General features: G+C 44.2%; 1 protein-coding gene across 2 annotated transcripts in view; it reads left to right on the top strand.

The window, feature by feature from the left end:
- Positions 1-17518: 17518 nt before the first annotated feature.
- The window catches only part of RIN3 (Ras and Rab interactor 3), a 70714-nt gene continuing 63656 nt past the window's right edge, over positions 17519-24576 (top strand). For both annotated transcript variants that reach the window (XM_033140818.1, XM_033140835.1), the window contains exon 1: positions 17519-17613. In XM_033140818.1, coding sequence (XP_032996709.1) covers positions 17582-17613 — 32 coding nt within the window. In that variant the 5' untranslated portion in view covers positions 17519-17581. The remainder of the gene's footprint in view (positions 17614-24576) is intronic.

The raw sequence follows: 24576 nt of genomic DNA, 5'->3' as shown, positions 1-24576 counted from the left end.
GAAGAAGAAGAAGAAGAAGAAGAAGAAGAAGAAGAAGAAGAAGAAGAGTCAGTCTAATCCACATGCCTTCCAGGTCTTCATAGGTGCACTGTGGATTTAGAGGTCTTTCACATATTCGTAATAGATATAGCTGCTCCAAAAGTTGTTGCACAACCCCTGGTTTGTTGTTGTTCCACTGTGGGGGCTCGTCTCCACCATCCTGAAGGTGGACTGAAATTTCAGCTGCGTCTCTTTAAGTGCCCAGTGGAAATGGCCATGCAATCACTTTGCCACATGCTCAAGCCTTTCTTTTTCAAACAGGCTCGTGTTTTAGCAAAAGGCTTTTTGGGTGGGGGGGGGAACTGGGCAGTAGGATCACGGTAAAAGAGCTGTTAGCCTGCTTTTAAAAACTGGGACCTGAGCACACAGTGAAATAATTGTGGGGCACTGCATGGTGTGCGCGCAGGTATACACTATTATTCATGCCCTGCACATTTGAACCCACTTTTCGGCATAGCCTGTGCCTGCTTTGTTAGCACTGTGATCATTATCGGCTAAGAGTGGCAAGATTAATTGATGCCCCGTATCTGCTGAGTTTGGCAAGCAGCACCACAGTCCCAGTCCAGTGAAAAAACTGAGAAACATTGGGGGGGGGTATCAATTGAGAACCCTTAAATCCAAGCACATGGGCAGTTTCATGGTGGAAAGCAAGGGTCCCAGCTATTTACTTTGCTGCCATATACTGCTCAGCACTTTGCAGACTAAATTCTCTCTCACCAAGGCTGCGTCTGCACCATACCTTTTAAACACTCTTATGCCACTTTAACAGCATGACTTTCCCCCTCCCAATCGTTTTTTTAGGGGGAACTGTAGCTTGTTAAGAGCCTTGAGAGTTGTGATGAGGCCCCTATTCTTCACAAAGGACTACAATTCCCAGAGTTCCCTGGGCAGTGAGTTGCAGTGGCAGAGGAAGGGGGGCGGTGGGGGGGCGGTCCACCCCGGTTGTCACCACTGAGGGCGGGTGACAAAATGCCAGGCGGCACTCACCGCAGGGCCTGCAGTGCGCCCGAGCCATATGTTGCTCCTGGGAGAGACACAGCGGCTTGGGTGCGTGCAGGCTCCACTCTGCCCAAACGGTCTTTCCGCTGCCTCCCCCCAGCTGTAGGGCGGCTGAGTGGGAGGAGGCAGGCAGACTCTGGAGGCCCCGCCGTGCACCCCGCCCCTGGGCGCACTGCCCCAAGCACCCAAGCAGCTACCTCCGCCGCTGGTGAGATGAACTGTTAAACTACCCTGGGAATTGTAGCTCTACGAAGGGCACATAGGGCTTCTAACAACTCTCAGCACCCTTAAAAAAAGAGTTCCCAGAATTCTTTGGGGGAAGGTATGACTGTTTAAAGTAGTACAATAGTACTTTAAATGTATGCTGCCAATATGGCCCAAGTGCACTCTGAGAATTTATATTCGCTTAATCTACATCCAAGCGTTGTTTGTTTGTTTGTTTGTTTGTTTGTTTTGCAAATCACGACTGACTTGGCAGTGGAGTTAAGAATCATAGGACCCTAGAACCACAATCTGGTTTCCATTTCTCACCAGCATATATCACAAATAAAATAAGTGTAAGGTTGTTGGGTTTTTGTTTTTTTAGGGGGTGATGTGACCAAGAGTAGAATACCTCTTTCATCCTGTTTTTGCTCTTCTTGTATAAGCAAGGGGATGCACATCTCCAGCATGTTGAAGTGCACTACTTGTACCCACATCCAGAGCTTGTGTCTAGATCGTGTAAGGGAAAACACAAAAGGCCCCACTTTAGACCTTTAAGGAGAAGCACAAAACATGAAGCGCAAGCCGCTTATACATAGGAACGTGTGAAGCTGCCTTATACTGAGTCAGGCCATTGCTCCGTCTAGCTCAGTGTTGTCTACCCCAGGCACAGGCAAACTCAGCCTTCCAGATGTTTTGGGACTACAACTCCCCAGGGATGATGGGAGTTGTAGTCCTAAAACATCTGGAGGGCCAGGTTTGCCTATGCCTGGTCTACACTGACTGGCAGCAGCTCTCCAGGATTTCAGATCTCTCCCAGCTCTTCCCAGAGCTGCCAGGGGGTTTGAACCTGGGACCTTGTGCATGTAACACAGGTGCTCTGCTACTGAGCCACAACACTTCCCGATTACATCTGGGGTGGTTCACTTTGGCTACATGGAATGCTGAAACGTTGATCCCACCAAGATTCGCCCCCCCAAAAATAATAATTAATATTTTAATTACCTTTCCTTGACCCCAAAGTAACAAAACGTTATGCTGGTAAATGCAGTTTCTACAGAAGCACAAGTTAACTTTATAAATAGCTTTTTATTTTTTAATGTGCATTGCTAAATAAAATATATTGGATAGCTAAAAGATTTTGTGAATTAAGAAAAAAAAATTAAATATATTTTTGCATGCTCAGCTATTGGGCAGAATTCCTGCACTAATTGTATCAGTGACAGAATACTATATACCCCATGGCAGGAGGCAAGCAGGGCTTCTCACAAGGGACTTTTAAACTGCTTTGATCTTTGGTGATGCCACTAACCCTCCTGCTGTCTTGACATTCTCACTGTTCACAACTCAAGTCTTTTTGCACTGTTAAGGTCCACACAACCACAACCACCCCACTAAATAGGGTATTCTTTTCCCTTTCACCCATCCATTTTAGCCCATGCTGGCCCAATGCACAATGACCGTAGAGGAACTTCTGGAAAGGAAGGAAAAAAAATGTATTAAAAGCCTGCCCTCAAATTTCAGTGTGCAACTCCATGGGAAAGTAGAATAGTGTGTTCCAGATAGAGCCTTTCTGTTCACAGGAAGCATTTTGAAATGCATCAAGATTACAATGCAGATTTAAATCTCCCCCCTTCCATTTCCTTCTCTTACAGGCTAGTTCTCCTGGGCATGTTGGTGTACATCAGGTGTGAGTGAACTATCAGGAATAGAACTTCCATAATGCTTCTCCTTAGACACAAGATTTCTCAAGGCCATTGAGTCTCACAGGGCTGTTTCACACATTACATAGAGGCAAGCCTGGATTTGCCAAAGTGTTGTACACTCAGCAGAGTCCTGGCCCTCTGCTGAGCGTATGATAAAAAAAACCATATTTGCATACATGTAGCTTGTGTAGTATCCTAAATGTGTTCCCATGCATTCACAGGTGATTTTCAGGTGGTCCCCTAAAAATGTGTGAGGTGGCTCAGCATCCAAGCGTTCAGTTATCAGATTACGTGCATGCATGTCTGAATCAGCCCACATCTATACAAGCAGCAGGAAGAAGTTAAAAGGCACTGCTGGAGTCGCTTGTGGAAAAGTCTGCTGTAGGCTGTCTCCTGCATGCATGAATCACTCAAATTGCACAGAACTGCTGATCCCTTTCAATGCAAATATGTGCACAGGAAATTCATTATACTGGGAAGTGTGCTGTAAATAGGAATTATTATTTTCAAACAGATCACTTTATTTTTAATTGGTATGAGGAATTCATTGCTCATTTTGAACCTTAGTTTTATGCAAAGGGAGAAACGTACTACTTAATCTTCTTTTGTCTTTCATGATGAATATCAGTATTGACTTAAGCTGGCAAGCGAATCCCAAGAATCAGCTTCAGCTGCCCCTAGTGCAGGAGTTTGCATCAGAAAAGTTGAAACTGCCTGTACCCTATACTTGGCACATGAGGGTGTGTGGGTAGAGATGCCATACTCTGCCCCATATACCTGGAGGACGCAGGTACAGGCAATTGTTTGTGTGTCCTTTTCTGCCTCTAGAGCAGGGTTTCCCAAACATCGGTCTCCAGCTGTTTTTGGACTACAGTTCCCATCATCCCTGGTCGCTGGTCCTGCTAGCTAGGGATGGTGGGAGTTATAGTCCAAAAACAGCTGGAGACACAAGTTTGGGAAATCCTGCTCTAGAGCCAAGGAACAGGTGGCTCCTTGCCCTCCTCTGCCCTTGCTTAAGGTGGCTCCTTGCCCTCCTCTGCCCTTGTGCCCCAGCCCAATCTGACCATGGCAAAGAATAAGTGGAAGAGCATCATTGAATCTGCAATGATTGCCACTGCATCTATTAAGCTGGGATGGTGTTCTTGTGCTAGAGCAAGGGAACAAGATGTCCCCGCAAGCTGTCAGTATGCTCATGTTGCTGCCTAACTGTGGGTGCTTATCGGATGAGGCTTTTAAGTCTCTGATTGGATTAGCCCGTCCAAAGGATACCAATAGGATAAGGGAGGTTGTACTATATAGATCAGGTGGGCCTGATCTATATAGTACAACCTTGAAGCATTCAGGTGTCTTTGAGTTATGGCATCAGAGGGAACATCTGTATAATATATAAGCCAGAGTACACGCTAAAAGCACTTTCTTCATATTCTAGGAATGCCATAATCTAAGGTAAGACCCAAAAGTAAAGACAAATGATGCAGGAAGAGGCATTGTGTTCTTGTACTGTTCCCTCATCACCCCAGAAAAGGAATGGTCTATATATGCATAATAATTTCCTTCCCTTTTGCTTAGGGGCCCAAGAGACAAAAACTCCAGCCACAGGTCTCATTTCATGGCAGACTGGAAATTGCCTGCACTTTAAAGGAGTTTGAATTTGGATTCCAAAACTCCACAACCCCCAGATCCTGAATTTTGTTCAGTTTGTTATTTTTATTGCTGGTTATTTTTCGACAGAATGATACTCATGCTCTCAACTTGATAAAAGTTTTATTCTATGTGGTATTTGATTATAATACATTATATGTAAGTACACACAGACAAATACATGATCTGACAAAAATGTATATAGGATGGCAATGGTTATTTGTGTTGAAGAGTCCCATAATACAGTTAATTCATATGCAAAGCCCATAGAATCAAAACCATGCAAACAAAGTGAGTCTCCTGTCTCCCAATATCTCCTACATTCTTTTTGAGGGGGGCGGCGGGGGGGGGGAGAATCTCTTAAGTTGGTCTCAAACTTGTGCCTTGTGTTTGCTCCTGAAACAGATTCACTCGTGTGGTCTGAAGAGAGAATACAATTATTAATGTATTTTGGGGTGCGGGGCAGGAGGAATTCCAAACATTACTGGAATTCCAGTAATGATGCGTTTAAGCTGTGTTTATTGGGGGAAGCTGAGTAAGTTTTAGATTGACTATATGAAATGTGTTGTACTGCTCCTGAAGTGGATGAGAAAAAAGGCTCTCTACTGTGAGACCAAAGTGGCCAATAGATTAAACATGAAAATATTTGTTTATTTGGGAACGTATGCTGCAAGAAAAAGAGAGTACAAGGTGGATGAATTTTGCCATAAGGCACTGAATTCCCCAAAAGCTGATTCACAAACCAGCAGTACACAGGTGTCTTATACACCAAGACTATCAACCACTGAACTAGCAAATGTATATGACCATTTGCACGACTGCTACCCCAGTACACTCCCACAATCCCTGACACTTTGTCATAGTGAGCAGTCCCAGGAAGTTGTACTGGTACAGTACAGTTTCTCAGTGCAGCTAGCAGCTATGAGTAGTAGCAGTCACAATATACAAAATGGTTGTGTGGCAAGAGGAGCAGTATGCTTATCTGTACAGCATTTAAAAGGCATTTTTAGGCTGCTTGTTCTAGAATCTAGGGACATGACTGTAGCTTTGAGTGTGACAGGCAGAGTCAAAGGTTTCATTTCACAGCTCGTCAAATCACACAGACCCTTCCAGCATTTATTTATTTATTTTGGAGGGGGAGTTATGAGCAGGAGGGGGGGAAGGGGCTTGCATTTTCTTAGGAAGGAAGGGAAGTGTTGCCCTCACTCTGAATTGGCTTTATGACATCATAATGTCACCACATTTGATTGGCTCTGTGGCATCATGCAGTGCAGCCCTTAGCTGGCCAGGTCATACTGCCAAGTAGATGGAGACTAAATAAAATAATATAAAAGACAACGGAGAAGCAGACTGCAGAAACTAGCAGTTGCCCTCAAGCAGCAAATAAGTTGAGAAGGTGGTTTTGATAACATATTGGTTCCCACTCACCCCAAAAAGTCTCTTTTCATGGGCCAGCCTTTTCGATATGCAAGTACTTGAATGTTTAGTTAAATGTTGTGGTTTGAGACCTACTTAGGAAGCTAACAGTATGATCCTAAACTCTTTATTTAGTAGTAAATCCTATAAATTGAATTGAGATTTACAACACAACCCTATGCATGCTTTTTTCTAAAGTAACTTCAGTGGGGTTTACTCCCTGGTAAAATCCATGCCAGAGTACTTAGGATAGCAGCCTGTTACTTGCTTTTGTCACAATTTATATAGCCTTTCTATAGCAGACTATATAATGCCCTTCCTCCACTTCTGAACTGATCCATCTTACCTTGGTTTTACTCTGTCTTAAATGAAAAACGAGTCCTGTGCAGGTCTGTGAGTCATACTAAATATTCCATGCGTGTTTACTCAGAAGGAAGTCCCATTATCTTCAGTAGAGCTTACTTCCTAGCCCAATATGCATGTTTAGGATTACAGCTGATTAAATATGAAACTGCTGCTAAATTCACTGGGGTGTGAGATAGGACTGAGTTCTTCTAAAAGATCATTGATAGCTAAATGCTTGATAAACCACAGAGGGCAGGAAAACTGGATGCAAAGCAGTTCCTTACTGTACCTTTCTCGGAGACTTGAAAGTGGTTTAAAAGAGGGGCCGTGGCTTGCAGTGGGTCTTCTGACTTCTGCGCCCAATAAGCAGGTTTTGCCTCATTAGGGGTTTGTTTTTTGCTCTTTAAAATTCATGCAAAACTTGCTTATTTATTTATTTGGGGATTTATATATCCCGCCTTCCATACTAACCTCAAGGCAGCTAACTCCTACAAAAATCATACACCATACATTGACCAGCAACGAAAGTGGGACACAAGAAATTTGTGTGTGCAGTAAGGGGAGGCAAGGTGGTGCTCTCTCTCAAAACACTTTCAATTCTCTTTCAAAAACTGTTGCATTTCCAGCCTTCTGCAGCTCTCTCAAAAGAGCACAGCAGAGTAGAATGTAGTATGGCTGTTGGGTTTTCATTTTTTTTTTTTGCAATGTCCCTGATCCTGCAGTGGGAATCTGCTCTTCAAACCTTACCAAGAAGGAGCACTACTAACTGAATAAATGCTGCTGGACCAGGGTTTGGTTTTGTGGTGCTGGGTTGTTGAGTGGTTTTTTCTTTTTCTTTTTTAATGGTATGCAAGAGCTAGTTTTGTGTTTATTTCTATGACTTTGTGATGATCCGAAATCTGATTTTGGGTGACTAGTCAGCCTGGAAGACTGCCTACCCGAGTCTTCCCATTGGATCAGCATTTCATCCTTCATGTCGCTCACTCTTAATCATCATTGTGCCAAGTTTATTTTCTTTTTATATGATTTCTTACATCCACTGCAGATACAACAAAATAAGTAGCTAGTTTTTCAACAGTGGATTTTTGTTGTTGTTTGGTCAATTTTAAAACATAAAGACACAGGAAAGGGTTCCAAATTATAATTATTTTCCTTAGGTCATTTTTATACTGAAAAGTGTACAGAAAGTTGCATTCACCTCACCAAATTCTGTTGTGAATGTAGAAATTGGCGCTCCAGCTCTCTCTGTTTCAGTTCCCACAACCTTCTGTCATTTTTCATCTCTAAAGGCTCTTCCTTCTGATTTACAGTCGTACCTCGAGTTACAAACACTTTGGGTTACAGACTCTGCTAACCCAGAAGTAGTACCTTGGGTTAAGAACTTTACCTCAGGATGAGAACAGAAAACGGGTGCCAGCAGCGCGGTGGCAGCCGGAGGCCCCATTAGCTAAAGTGGTACCTCAGGTTAAGAACAGTTTCAGGTTAAGAACGGACCTCCAGAACGAATTAAGTTCGTAACCAGAGGTACCACTGTAAATGTTAAAGATTAGGTTGTTCCAACAGAACTTTTGTTTAGGTCATTGTTAACATTGCCTAAGCGCTGAAGTTAATACAGGAAATTAAAACTCCAATGTAATTGTAAAGCAAATTATGAATAATGTTTGTACCCGTGTGAAACCAAAGATATTTTGCCATTAAAATTGCAGCACCTTAAAAGTTCAAATTGTATAGTAGAAGGCTCCTTTGCTCCTTGGTATTCAAACCATCCGAGGCTGCTTGACTCCCCTTTTCAGTTAGGGCAAACTAGTGTTTGGTAGGGTTTAGAAATCTGCTCTTCTGTTATCCAGTAGTTTTCAGCATTGCTATTTGTGCCATTTACTTGAACAGAGCAAGCAACTCCTGTCTAATGAACTAGAAAACAATTGCCCTGCAAATAGAGGACCATGTCAAAACATTCCCTGAAAGGGCTGATTAGATCAGTCTTTAGTGTTTATATCAGGCATCCTCAAGCTAGTGCCCTCCTCACGCTTTTGGACCACAACTCCCATCATAACAACTCCAATATCTGAGGGGCACCAGGTTGGAGAAAGACTGGTTTAGATGCTATCACATTCCTGGTTTCTTCTGCAGATACAAAGCAGTGGTTTTCAAACACAATACTATCAGGGAATCCTTTCTGCATTAACTTTTCTGGCAAAAAAAAAAGTCCAGTGCATTGCAAAGCATTCTGGTGGTAGCGGAGTGTTTTGATGTGCATATTTGTAGCGTTGTGACTGAATGAAGTGCAACACCCAGGACTCCCATGCAGATGCACATTAAAGGGCAAGAAGGTGGTTGTGATGGACAAACCCTTTCAGGAAAACACAGCTGCCGTTTTTCATCTTCCCTGATAATATTCCAAGGAGCCCATGGTTTCTTGGAGCACTGTCAGAAAACCACTCCCCTAATGAGTAGAACCTGATTCGCCACCAAATTTGGCAAGGCCTCTGGGTCACTGGTCTTGCAAAGGACACTTTTATGTGCACTACCTTTTATTTTATTTTTGTACTTTGCATGTTCTCCATGCTGCTGTCCTGAAATTCAAAGCACTTTCTGAAAGAAAATTGATTGTAACCGAGAGCTACTGTCATTTTCCTAACACCTTAATGAAAATTGCTAGCATGTTGTTTCTGTCTGTCTGTCTGTTGGCTTGTTTGTTCCTACACCCACAGAAAGAATGTAGAACTCCTAAGGTCTGTCAACTCAAGATGCTTGAAAAGTGGATAGCTTCTGACATTCAGTAACCTTGAATTGTGACAATGCCCATCACCAGTCTTTGGATGATAACCAATATTAAGCATACTTTGAGTAAATTCAGTGGTTTCAGTGGCCCTACTCTGAGTATGACTGAATACACAGCACTCTCCAGAGCCAGCCCAAGACATTTTGGCGCCTGAGGCAAACCACAAAATGGCTTCCACCCCCGGCCAGGGAAGAAGGGGTGAGCAAGGATCTGCATCAGGAACAAGGGGAGAATAAAGATCTACATTGGGATCTGCTGCCCCTGTGGATCCTGCCACCTGAGGCGATCATCTCACCTTGCCTCATGGGTGGGCCGGCCCTGTCACACTCACTTTTCATTGCTACAAGATTATGGCCTTTATATTCATCAACTGTATATGTGTCCACCCCCACTTTTTTTTTTTTTAAAAGCAAAACCGTATATAGTTCTTCAGAAAGCAGCAGTTTTGTTCCGAGTGGCTAAAACTCTTCAGCAAAGCTCTCCCTTTGTTGAGTGAGATGATTCAGGGACATTTCTGAGCACAGAACGTAACTGCTGATCCATGTAGTTTTCTTTTTCCGTTCCATGTGCAACAGGTGTGTGCAGTGTGCATCCCACAGTGGGGTGGGGTGGTACCTCGTCTGAAAAAAATAATGAGATGCTTTTTATAGTGCTGCTCAGAGAATGGAAAGTGACAACTTTGTAAACTGTAAATTACACAGAATCTATTTATCATGTTATTTATTTTTTCAATGACTGTGACCTTATGCACTGTGAATGCTTTTGTGATATGGGGGTTCTTTGTACAGATCTGTATGTCATTATAAAGAAATTCCAAACGTGATAATTTGTTACATAATATTGGCATGACCTTTGATTATTTTTATTGTGAAAAGGAGGGGGGAAACGATAGTTGATATGAAATGAAGATTTATATTTAAAATAAACCTAGCAGTCAGTATTGTAAGGCACTATATATATATATATATATATATGTATAACAACACATGTACACTGTCAATAAAATATATAAGGATAACAGGAGAGTGGCAGTGATGTATTCCCCAGGAAAAGTGTGTCCAGGCATCAGGAATGAACACTCTGCTGTTTAGGGCTGCATTCAGGTTGTAACTTGTTCCTTATATGTACTCTAAATTGTGTTTCACAGATTCCTACAAAAGCTGGAAATGATTTTGAAGACAGCAGCAAGACTGTTAAAAGGGTTACATGGAAAATATTCCTATATGCAAAGCTGTTTTCAACATGAAGAACAAGAAATTGGCAGCAGCTCTTGAGTCCTTTCCTGCTGCTTGCCACCTCACCCTTTTAGCTGGAGGTGTTGCATAGACCTTCTGCATTCAGAGCACATGTGTCCCCCTCCCCATTACAATCTAGGGCTGAGGTTCCCAGCATGGCACTTGTGTGCGTCACTGACACCCGGCTTGTTGCATTTAAATGCAAGAACTGGGCATTTCAATAAGAAGAAAGCAAACTGTTGTTACTCTTGTTTAATTGCTCGTCACATCCAGAAATAAAGATGCTCGTCGTTGCATGAGATCAGAGTGAGGGAAAGACTGGGAGAGGAGGAAGAGGTGACTACTGCCCCCTACCCTGTGCCACCAAACTTCCTGGGGAAAGCACAACTTTGACATGCAGGGCTAAGAAGCAACAAAGCCTTCTTCTGTGTTGATGCTGGAGCTGAAAGGAGCCCCAACAGAAATGCAAGGGATCTGGAGAGATGGTCCATAGATTCTTAAACAGGCTGGATTGTATGACGTAATAAGCCACTAGGTCATCTGAGCAAAATATAAATCCAGGACATTCTTCACACAGGGGTGTGTGTGAGAGAGGGGGTGGGGAGTGAGAGATCCTGCCTTTTATTTCTGCTTGGGGAAAGGTTGGCATTTGTGTGTACACTGATCATTAAATGCTCTGTATTGAGAGACAGCCCCATTGCAATGTGCAAAATCACTCAGCCAACAGTTTGACTCAGCAGGCTTCACTGGCCAGTTATGTAATGCGGGTTTGTGCTATAACGGGCTTGTAATCTGCAGATTAACAGTACAGGAGCCCACAACAGCTCATCCAGCATCCTTATGCAGCCTGCAGATATATAGCAGCTCACAGACAGAGGAGGGAAGTATTATGATTACGCAATCTGCACATCAGTTGAGGGCACTTTAGTAAAAGCCAATCTTGTCCTATCTTTTCCCTTTGGCACTTGTTAAAGTTCATGAACGTTACTGAAACTCATCATTTGGAAAGAGAGCATGCAAAAATGTTTTGTTTTGTTTTTTTAAAAAAATAGATAGGCTATGAATAGTGGGTAAAAAGTGCCCACTGTGCAAATTAAGAATTCACTCGTTTATTTTTTTTAATTTATATATATCATACCCCTTCAGTATTTTCTCTACTTCTCAAGATAGTTTACAGATAACCCTAAAACAACTGAAGCAATAAAAAGTAGCCCTGAAAAATCACATCAAATTAGAAAATAAAAGCCAATAGACACAGAATTTAAAACAATACAGACAGTATTTAAGGCCAGGGGAGGGGTGATAAAAAACCAAACCAAACCTTTGCTGGGTGCCAAAGAGTGGATGCTGTTAGTTCGTTCAAAGTCTGATGAATGTACAAATTGCTTGTGTGTTGTACACATTCACCAGGTGACACATATTAAACCCAGCTCATATGCATGCACACAGATACACACACACCATTTTAGACCTCATGATTACAGAGAAAAATTGAGGAAAATGACAGGTGGCTTGTTAAATTGCGAGAGGCAAGAGAAGCTGGATAAAACTCTTGCTAGTTGTTTTTTTATATATATATTAGCAATAGATGAGGTGCAGCCACTCTTCTGAAGCTTGGTGGAATCAGATTCAGTTGGAAGTGTGCAAGGCAAGCAAATCTATGCAAATCTGCCTTGCTTGTGATCCAAACTTGCATGCAACTAGTTTCATGCATACAAAGGGACCGTGTGTGGTTGCACTTCTTGAACAGCAGCCCCTGCCATTCATGCCATATGTCCAAACCCCTTCTGAAAGTGGGAGAGAAGAGCTGGCTGTGTCATTAAGCTTCAGCTGCCCTCCTGGATGTTGCTGTGATGGATAGCAGAACCAGACCAGGGTCTGCGCAGTCCCCCTGAAATTCCACCAGAGTGCTGGAGCATCTCTCTGATTGTTAACCAAGTCAGCCACAGAAGGGGGAGGAACAGCATTTCAGGAGGGAGAACAAAAGCAGCAGTTTCTGAGGAAGTTAGGGCTTGATTTAAGAGGCGAGGTAGGGAGTAGGATGGAATCTGACTGAGGGAGAACTGGTTCTGAGTTAAGTTAAACATCCACACTGAGGAGACTATCCATAGCAAGAGGACAGAGCCCCGAAGCTTGGATAGAGGGACCATGTTGAGGGCCTTGGAAAGGTAGGACACAGGTGGCGCTGTGGTCTAAACTACTGAGCCTCTTGGGCTTGCCGATTGGTAAGTCGGTGGTTCGAATCCGATCAAAGGTGGTGAGCTCCCATTGCTCTGTCCCAGCTCCTGCCAACCTAGCAGTTGGAAAGCACACCAGTGTAAGTAGATAAATAGGTACCACTGCAACAGGAAGGTAAATGGTGTTTCCATGCACTCTGGCATTGCATGCACCAGAAGCAGTTGAGCCATGCTGGCCACATGACCCAGAAAGCTGTCTGTGGACAAACGCCGGTTCCCTTGGCCTGAAGCGAGATGAGTGCCGCACCTCATAGTCACCTGTAACTGGACTTAACCGTCCAGGGGTCCTTTACCTTTACCTTTAACCTCTGGGAAAGGTATACAGACAGGAGTGTTCTAGGAGGGTTATGACTGAACTGGGAGAGGTAGAACCTGTGGGGATACAGGCTTACCTGGGTCTCAGTATAGCCAGGAGGGGAGAGTTCATCTAGGTACAGAGGATTCCTGACTCAGTAACAATGGGTGAGGTGACCCCCCCTGGGTCTGTTATACCATTTAGAATACCTCAGGTGTGGGATTGCTTAAAAAGTGTGTAACTGAGGGAAAGTGCCCCTCACTCATGAACCAAGCTATTAATCGGTGAAGGAAGCTGTATGGTCTTAAAAGTATTTAACTGTATTTAACTAAGTAACAGAAGCTGAAGTATAACAACTGATTTTGCTACAGGTGGGTAGCCGTGTTGGTCTGCCATAGTCGAAACAAAATAGAAAATTCTTTCCAGTAGCACCTTAGAGCAGTGTTTTTCAACCTTTTTTGGGCAAAGGCACACTTGTTTCATGAAAAAAATCACGAGGCACACCACCATTAGAAAATGTTAAAAAAAATTAACTCTGTGCCTATATTGACTATATATAAAGTAATTCTCTTGAATTTTTCAATTTTTCCCACGGCACACCAGGCAACATCTCGCGGCACACTAGTGTGCCGCGGAACAGTGGTTGAAAACCACTGCCTTAGAGACCAACTGAGTTTGTTCTTGGTATGAGCTTTCGTGTGCATGCACACTTCTTCAGATACACTGTTTCTTCTGTTTCAGTGTATCTGTTTCAGTGTATCTGAAGAAGTGTGCATGCACACGAAAGCTCATACCAAGAACAAACTCAGTTGGTCTCTAAGGTGCTACTGGAAAGAATTTTCTATTTTGTTTCAACTGATTTTGCGTAAAGAGAGGTAAAGAGAAGCTGTGACTGTAACACTGTTTAAGCCTGAGTCATCTTATAGTTAGTTAAAGTAAATAAGTTAACTTATACCTGAAAGACTGCATTTCCTGACCCACTTTGTTTCATAACCCCCTTTTTTGTTTAATAAGCTTTTCCTGTTCATTTGATCATTTTCTGCCTGAGACTCTAATCATTTAAGTTTTCTCTCACACAAGTCCCTCACTAGACATCCCACGACGGTACATTTGTAAAACCTCGTATTCACTGGTGTACATTGAGGTTTGCGCACTATATTTAATAGGGGGCAGTTAGCGGGTTGAGTACACTGCATTATTATTAATTGGTGATAAGCGGTTGGATCCGCTACAGTTGCCTCATGGCTGTCCCCTTTGATGCTCTTGAAGACTACATTAGTTCTTTACATCCAGGCCCTGGTGTATTCAGGCTTTTCTTGCCACAGAATTGACATTCTGTTTGTTTGTGTGTGTCTGCTGCTCAGTGTCTCATGCTCAGGCTGTGGAGTTGGGAGAAATTTGGCTCGGTCCACATTTTAAAGCAAGCATACCCAATTTCCACTTCCCCAAACCATACACAAACTGAAACCCAGATATCCTTTGAAATTCACACTTCTTCAAATTTTGTGATGCCCTTTGCCAGTCAAATAACATATACAAAAATCTCTGTGTTAGGGGAAAGTGTGCATAAAAATTCAAGGGCAATGCGTTGGAGGCGACGTTGTAATGCGGCTGCAGTGATGCCAGTGGTGGGGCAGTCATGTGGAGAAGCATTTCCCCACCACCACCAAAAAAATGTGTTGTTTTCTCCCCCCAAAAAGCTGAATAACTTTGGCTCCCCCCTAAAAAAAGCACAACTTAGGGTTGCCTGTCAAAAAAAAAAAAAAGTGGGAGTTCCTGCACCTTTTCCCCCTAGAAAATAAGCACTGGTCTCAGACTGTCTGTAATCCCATGGATGATCTTGAGGCTGCATTCCATTGAGGGGTCAAACTCTGCAATCAATCATTTGTGTGCATTTATGACTTGGAAGAGTTGAGAAAATTTATGCAGGTTCCAGCTTGCTGGTTCATGCTCACCATCCTCACCCTCATGTTCCCATTCTGAGTTTGATCCAACCAGTTCCTCCAGCTCTTCAGCAGTCAGTACCTGTTGGTCCTCAAATGGCTATTCCATTTCTTCCTGGATGAGTTCAGCAAAGCCATCACTGTACTCTAATGAAGGCTGCTGGCCATTTCCCCCTGCTCTCCCACCCCCTTCCCCCCCCATATGTGCCATTTTCATGCCATTTTTTTCTCTCTCCCCCCCCCCCGGTGCATGCCATTTTTGCATCTCCCCCCCCCTTGGTTGTGAGTTACCTGTATTCAGTGGGTCAGGTAACAGTAGCAGAAGTCAGGCACATGCACACACACACTAGCTAACAACTACAATTGTTGAGGCAGTCCCTCCTTTGCACCAAGATCCAGTTCCATGACCTGCTGAATGTGAAGGACTTCAGATAACAGAAAGTAAAGGTAGTCAGGGGGTGGGGAGCCTACATCAACCACGTGTCCTCCAGGTGTTGTTGGACCATTAACCTCAGCCAAGGTGGCCAGTGGTGAGGGATGATGGGCATTGGAGCCCAACAATGTCTAAAGCAGTGTTTTTCAACCACTGTTCCGCGGCACACTAGTGTGCCGCGAGATGTTGCCTGGTGTGCCGTGGGAAAAATTTGTTTATTTGATTCCTATTCAAGAGAATTACTTTATATATAGTCAATATAGGCACAGAGTTAAATTTTTTAACATTTTCTAATGGTGGTGTGCCTCGTGATTTTTTTCATGAAACAAGTGTGCCTTTGCCCCAAAAAGGTTGAAAAACACTGGTCTAAAGGGTGCTAGGTTGAGGAAGGCTGTTTTTGAACCATAACTGAATGTTGATGCCAAAGTTAAAATAGCAGAAGGCTTGACACAGCTGGATTGAGAAATCATAAAGGGCTGGTTGGTTGGTTGAGGGAGAGAGGGAGATCAACAACATGAAACATGTTGCAACCTACAGGTTTCTGTGTGGCTAATGTGATATAACAACAGCAACAACAGCAACAGCAACAGCAACAAAACAACAACAACAACAACAACAACAACAACAATGGCCTTAATTGTATCTGGGTTAGAACAGTCACTGTTTTGTCTTTGTTTCAGCCACACAATTATTGTCTAGCTTCCTACCAAGGATATGAAAAGCAAAGCAATACAAAACTCAATCTCAGATGACGAACTAAAATGCAAAATTTGGTGTGAGTGCATAAATCTGCAAATTAATATGCAATATGTATAAATGGAAATATACAACTTTATTCTCTTTGCAATCAGTCAAATGTTCAAAATGTCATCATTTGAAGCATGCCAGGATATAATTGTACCAGAATCTCAGCTGGTATGACCAGCCAATTGCGATAAAAGCCAAGTGGCATATGTACAACTGAAGAAGACCCTTTTGGGGTTGAAATGTGTTTGGTTCACGATAATATTAATGGTCAGTGACCCCAGGCTTTTTGAAGGGCTATTTAAATTCTAGTTTAAAGATAAATAACTCTCAGGAGAGAGGGAGATTCAGTGGCCTTCAAGTTGCCCATCCCGCAGTTAACACGGAGAGAGCAGAGACCTGGCCACAGCCTTCTCCGATGTGATGTATCTTTCTTTCTAAAAGGATTTTAAAGCACTGCCACTATTCATTGGGGTTAATCTATACATGTAAATTAGCATATGTAAGCATTCTGCAAATCTATCATGGACTCATAGAATTGTAGAGTTGGAAGGGACCATGTGGATCATTTAGTCCAACCCCCTGAAATGCAGTATTTTTGCTCAAACCCACCACCCTGAGATTAAGAGCCTCATGCTCCACCATCTGAGCTCTCCTACTTGCCCTCTTTTTTTCTGGCCATGCATAAGCCATGTACCTACCACAGCTGGAGAGCAGGTGTGCTCTGTGATTTTTAACTGGCAATGAACATATATATATATATATATATTAGGGCACTAGTAACAAGCCCAGAAGGCCCTATTACTGCAGCGTTGTCAGAAAGTTGCGCCTCTCCCTGGCTTCTCAGGCCTCCATTCTCGCACGTCCTATGTAAGCAGCTCGAAGTTTTCCAGACTCCATCTGGTTCCAGTTACTCACTCAAAACACAAATACACATGCCTCAGGAATTTGCAGATGGACACTGTACTGCCGCATAAAAATGCTTCGCAGAGTTCACGGCCCTCTTTGCCACTGCCTCTCCTCCAGATGTACCTGCAGGGCTGAGGAAAAACTGCGTCCCTTAAAGTCAGAGGCAGGCCAGGTACGAAGCCGGCGGTGAGGAGCGAGAGCGCAGGCCCGGCTTCCTAACTCTCTCTGAGCTAAAGTTCATGACTAAAAATGGGTTTGTAGAAAAGGGGGAAAAAAGGAAGAAGAAATAAAACACCCTTGACCACCAAGGACAGCCTCTTCCTGAGAGCCCCTGTTCACACAAATACAGGAAGTAGAAAAGTAGCTCAATGCAGACGCACAACTTGGAAGGGGATTCTCATTTCGGAGCCGCCAGTGTTTTGGAACTACTGTGGTGAAGAAAGCTCGGTTTTCCTTCGTGTTGAATCCACCATCATTTGCATATATATTTATTTTATTATTTTATTTTATTTGCCGGGCGTGGGGTGGGGGAGAAGGAGAAGGGCGTGGACGTTTTTTTGTGTGTGAGGAAATGCCAAGGTATAACTTTCTTCACAAGGGAGACCCAGTCAAACGGTTCTGAACCGAGAAGCACCTCCGCGGACTTTGCTGGGAGGATGACAACATCGCTGGGAAACCGGGCAGCTGGGTGAGTCCTGAAACTTTTAGCGGCGGTACTTTTTTCCTCCTTAAGTAAAACAGCCGTCACCCCGCGCGCTCTCTTTCCACTCTCGCTCTTTGAGAAGAAACTCCTTCGCTCCCTTAAATCCGCTCGCAAGCTGCACGGGAAGCTATCAGCTGCGCCACCACAATAACGATAATTCACAGCCTTTTTTCCTTGGGTGAATGCTAATAATTGCCTCTTTAAAACAACAGGAGCTTTTCTTTTCTTTTTGCACGGGGTGTTGGGGGGGTGGGGAGAAGGAAATTAAAATACTCTGAGGAGGAGAGGGGAGGGGGGAACGAGCTGTTTCCATGCTGCCTGTCGGTGTGTATCTGGAAACATGGCCAATCTTTTCCACGAATCCTGAGGGGCAACAGGCTTCGATTCCCCCCCCCCCAGCTGTGTCACACAGATGTGGCTGAAAAGCAAAGAAGGGATGTGAGGGACCTTTCTTTTTTCTTTTTTTTCTTTGCTTGCTCTGCTGCTGTGCCTTTATCAGCATCCAAAACCTAAAACAGGTGACATTTTATCCATCATGTTAGCTCCATGGTACAAGATAAGCTTCACCTGTTTCTGCATGCCAGGCTGCCGGACATTTTGCTGCCCGAGAGGGAAAATATGGTGCCCCCTCCTATTCCATGTGCAAAGTCTGACTGGGCTGGCAATTCAACCTTCCTTCTACATTGGCAACAGGACAGCTTCTTTTTCTGTACCTGTAGGAGGAGGGCCTAGAGGGGCAAGCACCCCAAAACAAGGAGCTAACTACCCCCCCTCACTTGCCCACCCACATTTCCAAACTCCTGTCATTAACACATGCTGTTCCCCCCCCTCTCTCTCACCTATAAATATACTTTGCCCCCTCTGTGCCCTCCCTGATTTTTTCCCCCTGGTGCTACCACTGCCGGAGTAGACCACACAACACATATCAACACCTCACGACTGCTATCCACCCTTCAGCATCTGCCACCCAAGGCCTCACTCTGCCTAATGGTAGGAACAAGACAAACTGGCAACCAACCCCAAAAAACAATTCAATACAGCATGATGCTGAGAGACAGAGAAACATGTGTTTCAGTTTGTGGCCCAGGATTTGCTACCCTGCATGCAAACATAGATTTTGATCTCCTGGAATATGTTGTGTGAGGGGGACACGCTCCGTTTGAATGGGGGGGGGGGAGAAAGCAGTTACCTATTGGTTAGTATCACCCACTCAGCACATCCAGTCCCCTCCAGAGCAGTTCGGGCAACTCCTTTAAAAATGTATGTGAGATGTTTTCGCTAGATGAATCATGAATATATATATATATATATATATATATATATATATATATGTGTGTGTGTGTGTGTGTGTGTGTGTGTGTGTGTGTGTGTGTGTATACACACACACACACACACACACACACACACAAATAAACATACAAGTGCCACATTAAGGAGGAAAGCCTGCTGGATACATTACAGCATGGGCAAAGCTGAGGCTGGACATGCATGTATCTAGGACAGCTTGGAAGGCCATGCTCATGCCATGGGTGAAGAACCTGCTGTGAGTGTCCTTTAAATCATGGTTAACTTTTCACCTCCCCAGTACATTTTGGGTAACTCCCTTTGCTTCATTCTGCGGTTTCTAGGGCTGGCCCAGCTGAGTTTCCCTCCATAGGGTTTTGCTGTACTGGCACATAAGCAGTGCAGACCCTGCTGTTGAGCAGCTTGTTTTTTTTTGTGCTCCTTGTAAGAGGTGCCCCAGCAGGAAAGGCCTTTACCTGGAATCCTTCCCACATAGTGTGATTCTGCCAAGCCAGCAGCACAGGAAGCCACTGCCTGTGTATGTTTTAAAAGGCAGAGATCCAGGGATTTTTCAATACCCTGAATGAGTTAGGAATAAAAATCCAGTTCCCATAATCATGGAGACATCTACTGAACAGTGCCGCATAAAAAAGTGGGGAGCCAGAGAAGAGGCAATGTAGATTTCTAGGTGGGCAAGAGAGAGAAATAACAGCATATGGGTTAAAGAGAGAATTGCATGCAGATGAAGGTGATTGACAGTGGGTGAAGGACTCTGTGTGAGAAGCAGGGAAGGGGAGATCTCCCAGGGAAAGAGGCTGGGAGAAGAAAGGGGTGCTCCCAGGTGAGAGCTGGGAGAGTTGCACCTTTTTCTGTATGGGATAAAAGTTAAGATATTTGTCTTTGTCTATCTCCTCCTCCCTCCTCCTCCCTCCCTTCCTGTGTGTAGATTAGTTATTTTATTATATTATGAAATGTCTTAATAAAACTCTATCAATAACAAAAGAAAAATAACAACATATGCAAATGATAGGAGTTCAGCAACGGGGAGGCAAGTGGTGGGGGCAAACTCATTGATTGTGGGGGCACTTGCCCCCTGTCCCACTCTTGTCCTGCCTAGAATACAGTCAAGATCTACACCATGCCCTTATTGTCTCCCCATACCTGCTTCCCCAACTTGGCGCCCTCCAGTTGGGGACTACAACACCCATCAGTGCCAGTCATCAGAGATGATGTGAGTTGCAGGCCAAAACATCTAGAGTGCACTTGATTGAGGAAGGCTGCTGTGCATATAAGCAGAGGTGGCCTTTCCCATTTCGCACGGGAATTGCTGCCTCCTGGCTCCATTCACCACACTCTACTTCTGCCGCCACACCCTGGTTCTTGCAGATCTTGGTGGGAACCGAGGTGCTCTTCCAAGTGTTGCTGTTCATTTGGCTGCTTTGCCCGGAGCAGGAAAGATGAGCGGCAACACCATGCGCCAGAATGCCTCCCTCTCGGTGAGTGGAGTATCGCCTCTTACACTTCTGCCACCCGAGGCAGGAACTTCACCCTGCATCACAGGTGGGCCGATTCCTGCTTCAAGCAGGAGGTACCTGCAGCAAACGGAATTACTAGCCAATTCCATGCTGTGTGTTGACAATTTTCCTCCAAAGCTTAGGGCAGTTGGCTTATTGGGAAACAAGATGTGTGAGGGATTATTGTAGAAGGTGGGTGGCTGGACTGATCATACATCCCTACAAGAAACTGGTTATACCCCTCCAAGAAGTAACTCAGGATGGCTCCATATGCCAGCTTTTCCCACTGCATACAGATGTGTTTGTAATCACAGCAATCTGTGACCCACATGGCGTTTGGATACTCAGAGAGAGTCAGATGCACAAACAGCTAAGTAACCACAGTTATAGCGTGCAGAACTGGAGTGAGTAAGGAAACATATGTTCTGGAGAAAAAGGGGGGAAAGTGAGTCTCAAAATAGATTTCTTTTTTATAATCAGAATTTTGAAAGCCAGTCTTGGGTTTTTTGGGGGGGAGGAGGTTGGTTTTTTTGGAGGGATCTTGACCCATGATTTTGTGACTAGGCCATGATTATTACATAACCCCCATGAGATACTGTACAGTCTGAAAGCATTTAATTCATATGATTTGCTTCTATGGGGCTAGGATGCTCGTTTTATTGCTATAAGAGTTATTAAATGAGGAGACACTGCTTGTGAACAAAGGCAGCTTTGGGGTGTCATGTAAGGCAGATTCACACGTTGCATTAAATGAGTGTAGAGCCTGTTCTCCTGTATAACAATACTGTAGTTGAGCTGTACAAATCAAGACATATATACTCTTTCACACAAGTATTTTTGCAGGCAAGCGTCTACCTGTGTTCAGTGTAACAAGTGGACAAGCCTACCCAGTACATCAGTCTGCATTTATTCCTGTCAACCCCCCCTGACAGTGAACCTAAAAGTTGTTCCTTTTTCCTACTAATGACAATCAGGGGAAGGTGATGTCACTGTTCAAAATCTTGGTTAACCATGTGGAAAAACATGTCATGCCAACCATTACAAGGATCTCTTATCTATTGTACACACCCTGGGTTGATATTTCCCCTGCAAAGGGGAAATATCCAGATATAGCCTGGCTAAGCTCACAGGGGGAAAGCCTGTGCTGACAGAGAAAGAACGGAAACAAATTCTTATGCTTGAGATATCTGGATAAACTGCACTTCCTGGCTTGACTTAGCAACGCAGAACACAAAAGGTGAGATACATTTTTACCTGGGTGTGCAAATTAATTCCTCTGTCTCATCTTTGCCCACTGGTCTTTCTTTTCTTGCTTCAGACACTGCAGATTTCACCAAAAACAACAGCGGGAGGAGTATGTACAGTGTAGGAAAAATTCCCATTTTCAATTATTTCCAATTAGGCCCACACTGCATGTTTGAGGCTATGCACCAGATTCACCACTGTTAATGTTCCAGACCCCGAGGGACAATTTGCAGTTTGTTCTTTGGCTTGTTGTATCTGGAAAGAAGCCACATGTTAGCAAATCAAACATTCTGGTCACAATCTGGAGCGGTTTTATTTCATTTTACTTGCCAGACTGTACATGCAATGTTGGGAATATATTAATGCTGACAGAAACAAAGCTAGCTTCGGAAATTCTGCCAGACATGTTTGAGCCAGTGTGGTGTAGTGGTTAAGAGCCGTAGACTCGTAATCTTGGGAACCGGGTTTGCGTCTCTGCTCCTCCACATGCAGCTGCTGGGTGACCTTGGGCTAGTCACACTTCTTTGAAGTCTCTCAGCTCCACTCACCTCACAGAGTGTTTTTGTGGGGGAGGAAGGGAAAGGAAAATGTTAGCTGCTTTGAGACTCCTTCGGGTAGTGATAAAGCAGGATATCAAATCCAAACTCTTCTTCTTCCTCTTCTGTCTAATGTAACATAACATGGGCACGAAAAATGTACAGGGAGCTTTTTTTACATCTCTGAGCCCGGTAGAGTTGGCCATTGATGCATCTCTAAAAAAATAAAAGAGTCAGATTTGCACAAAAGAAATAGTTGCTATGATTTTAAACAGGAACACAGAAAGTCCACCCCAATTGCCTGTCTAGCTCAGTATTATCTACACTGGCAGGCAGCAGCTCTCCATGGTTTCACAGTGGGGACATAGGTTTCCAAGCTGGAGTTGATCACGGTGAGGGTTTGCCAAGCGTGCCTTCCTCTTAATGTGTAGAATTCTCCCTTTCGTCCTGAGTTCGAGCATCTTCAAAGCCCACAACACCTCTTGTAAAAGCTGTTCTCCAATTGGAGCACTCGCAGGCCAGTGTTTCCCAGTTGTCGGTGTTTATACTACATTTTTTTTAGATTTGCCTTGAGAGAGTCTTTGAACCTCTTTTGTTGACCACCAGCATTACGCTTACCATTTTAAGTTCGGAATAGAGTAGTTGCTTTGGAAGACGATAATCAGGCATCCGTATAACATGACCAGTCCAACGAACCAGAGACACACAAGCTGGACCTGAACGCAACAGCTTTCTCCCCACCTCTGATTTACAGCAAATGGTATTCAGAGGCACACTGCCTCCATCATGATCAGCGTCCTCTGACAACCTTATCCCCCATGAATTTCTCTGATTGGAACATATTGCCATTTATAATATGAGAGATAATAGATTCACTCTGTTGCAAGCTAGATGTAAACCAGGCCAGTCAAGTACAAAGGCATTTCAAAGCAAGCACATTTTGCTAGCTTGTTTCCATTGCATGTGGTTTCTACATAACTGACATAAGAGGAAGGGAAGCTGTTGTGGTCAAACAGTGTCTGGCCTGAATTCTAGGTAACTAGCATGCAGTGTTCATCAGCCACTGCTGCCACAACCGCAAGCATGCTTCCTTTGTCCAGCTTCTGTACAGACTGCAAGTTCCTTGTGTTAAATTCGGAGGCATGATAAGTAATGAAGCTTTGCTTCAGTGTTTGCAGTCATCCTTTGAGTCAATAAGAGCATTTGCAGAGAACTGAAGGTGACAGCCGCCTGGTTTATTTTGTCCCATGGTCACCTATGATCAAACACCTTCCCTGGGTTTTGAAAGAACTACAAAAGAACTGTAAGGGGAGACAATAGTGGGATGACTGTGCACACCAGGCTCCTGGCTCCCTTTGTCATACCATCTTCAGCTCTGATTGGCAGCTTTAGTGTATCTCTTAGTGGAGATAGGGCAAAATCTGGGCGGTCAGGAATCTGGAGCAACCTGCTTGCCAGGAGAAATGCAGGCTGGGAAGTAGTGGGTCATGGGGTGGACTCAGAAAAAGAATCTAATGCAGGGGTAAGGAAACTTCTTAAGCCTGAGGGCCACATTCCATTCTGGGAAACCTTCCTTCCAGGGGCCATATATTAATGGTGGGTGGAGCCAGATACAAATGCAAATTTTACCATTGTGCAGTTGGCTAGTTTCTACACACACTCACTTGCCTCCATCCTGGCAGGCAAGAGGCATTATCAAGAGTTCAATGACAGATTCCAGGCAGGCACCAAAGCAGGAGGGTGGGCTGGAGGGGGGGTGTTATCTGGGGTGAGTTCAGATAGCCAGATAGAAAGGCTTGGAGGGTCATATTTGCAGGCAATCTTGTGTAATATGGTGCCCTGCACTAGGTCAACATTTGGCACCCCACAAATGGATCTTCTCAGTTATGAAGCTTCTCATTTTTGCACGCCCTCAGCTCAGTGCCCTTTGCAGAGGTACTGCCTGCACCGCCATAAATCCGGTGCTGATATTTGGCCCCTGGGACCTCAGGCTTCCCAGCCGTGATCTAGACTTAACAGCTTATAAGAACAGGGGTGTACCTAGGGATTGGCCAAGTTGGCCTCTGCCAAGGGCACAGACCCAGGAGAGAGCCTCTCACTTTAGCTCAGAGTAACTGGGAGCTCGCCTGCCCATCCACATGCTATTAGAAGTATTTGCCAGCAGAGCAGGAAAGGAGATGAAAAGCAAACTTTTTGAGTTTCTGGTCCATAGGCAGGAGGGTGCTGAAACATCTGCTTGCCAAATAATAATAATTTATTTGTACCCCACCCATCTGACTGGGTTGCCGCAGCCACTCTGGGCAGCTAGTACTGGCTACCTGCTATGTTGGAGTGAATGAACTGTGTACTCTTCCCTTAAATACGGCCCA

The sequence above is a fragment of the Lacerta agilis genome, chromosome 1 (assembly GCF_009819535.1).
Source record: "Lacerta agilis isolate rLacAgi1 chromosome 1, rLacAgi1.pri, whole genome shotgun sequence".
NCBI lineage: Eukaryota > Metazoa > Chordata > Lepidosauria > Squamata > Lacertidae > Lacerta > Lacerta agilis.
The sequence above is the reverse complement of the archived record's forward strand: the minus strand, read 5'-3'. Positions and strand labels throughout refer to the sequence as shown.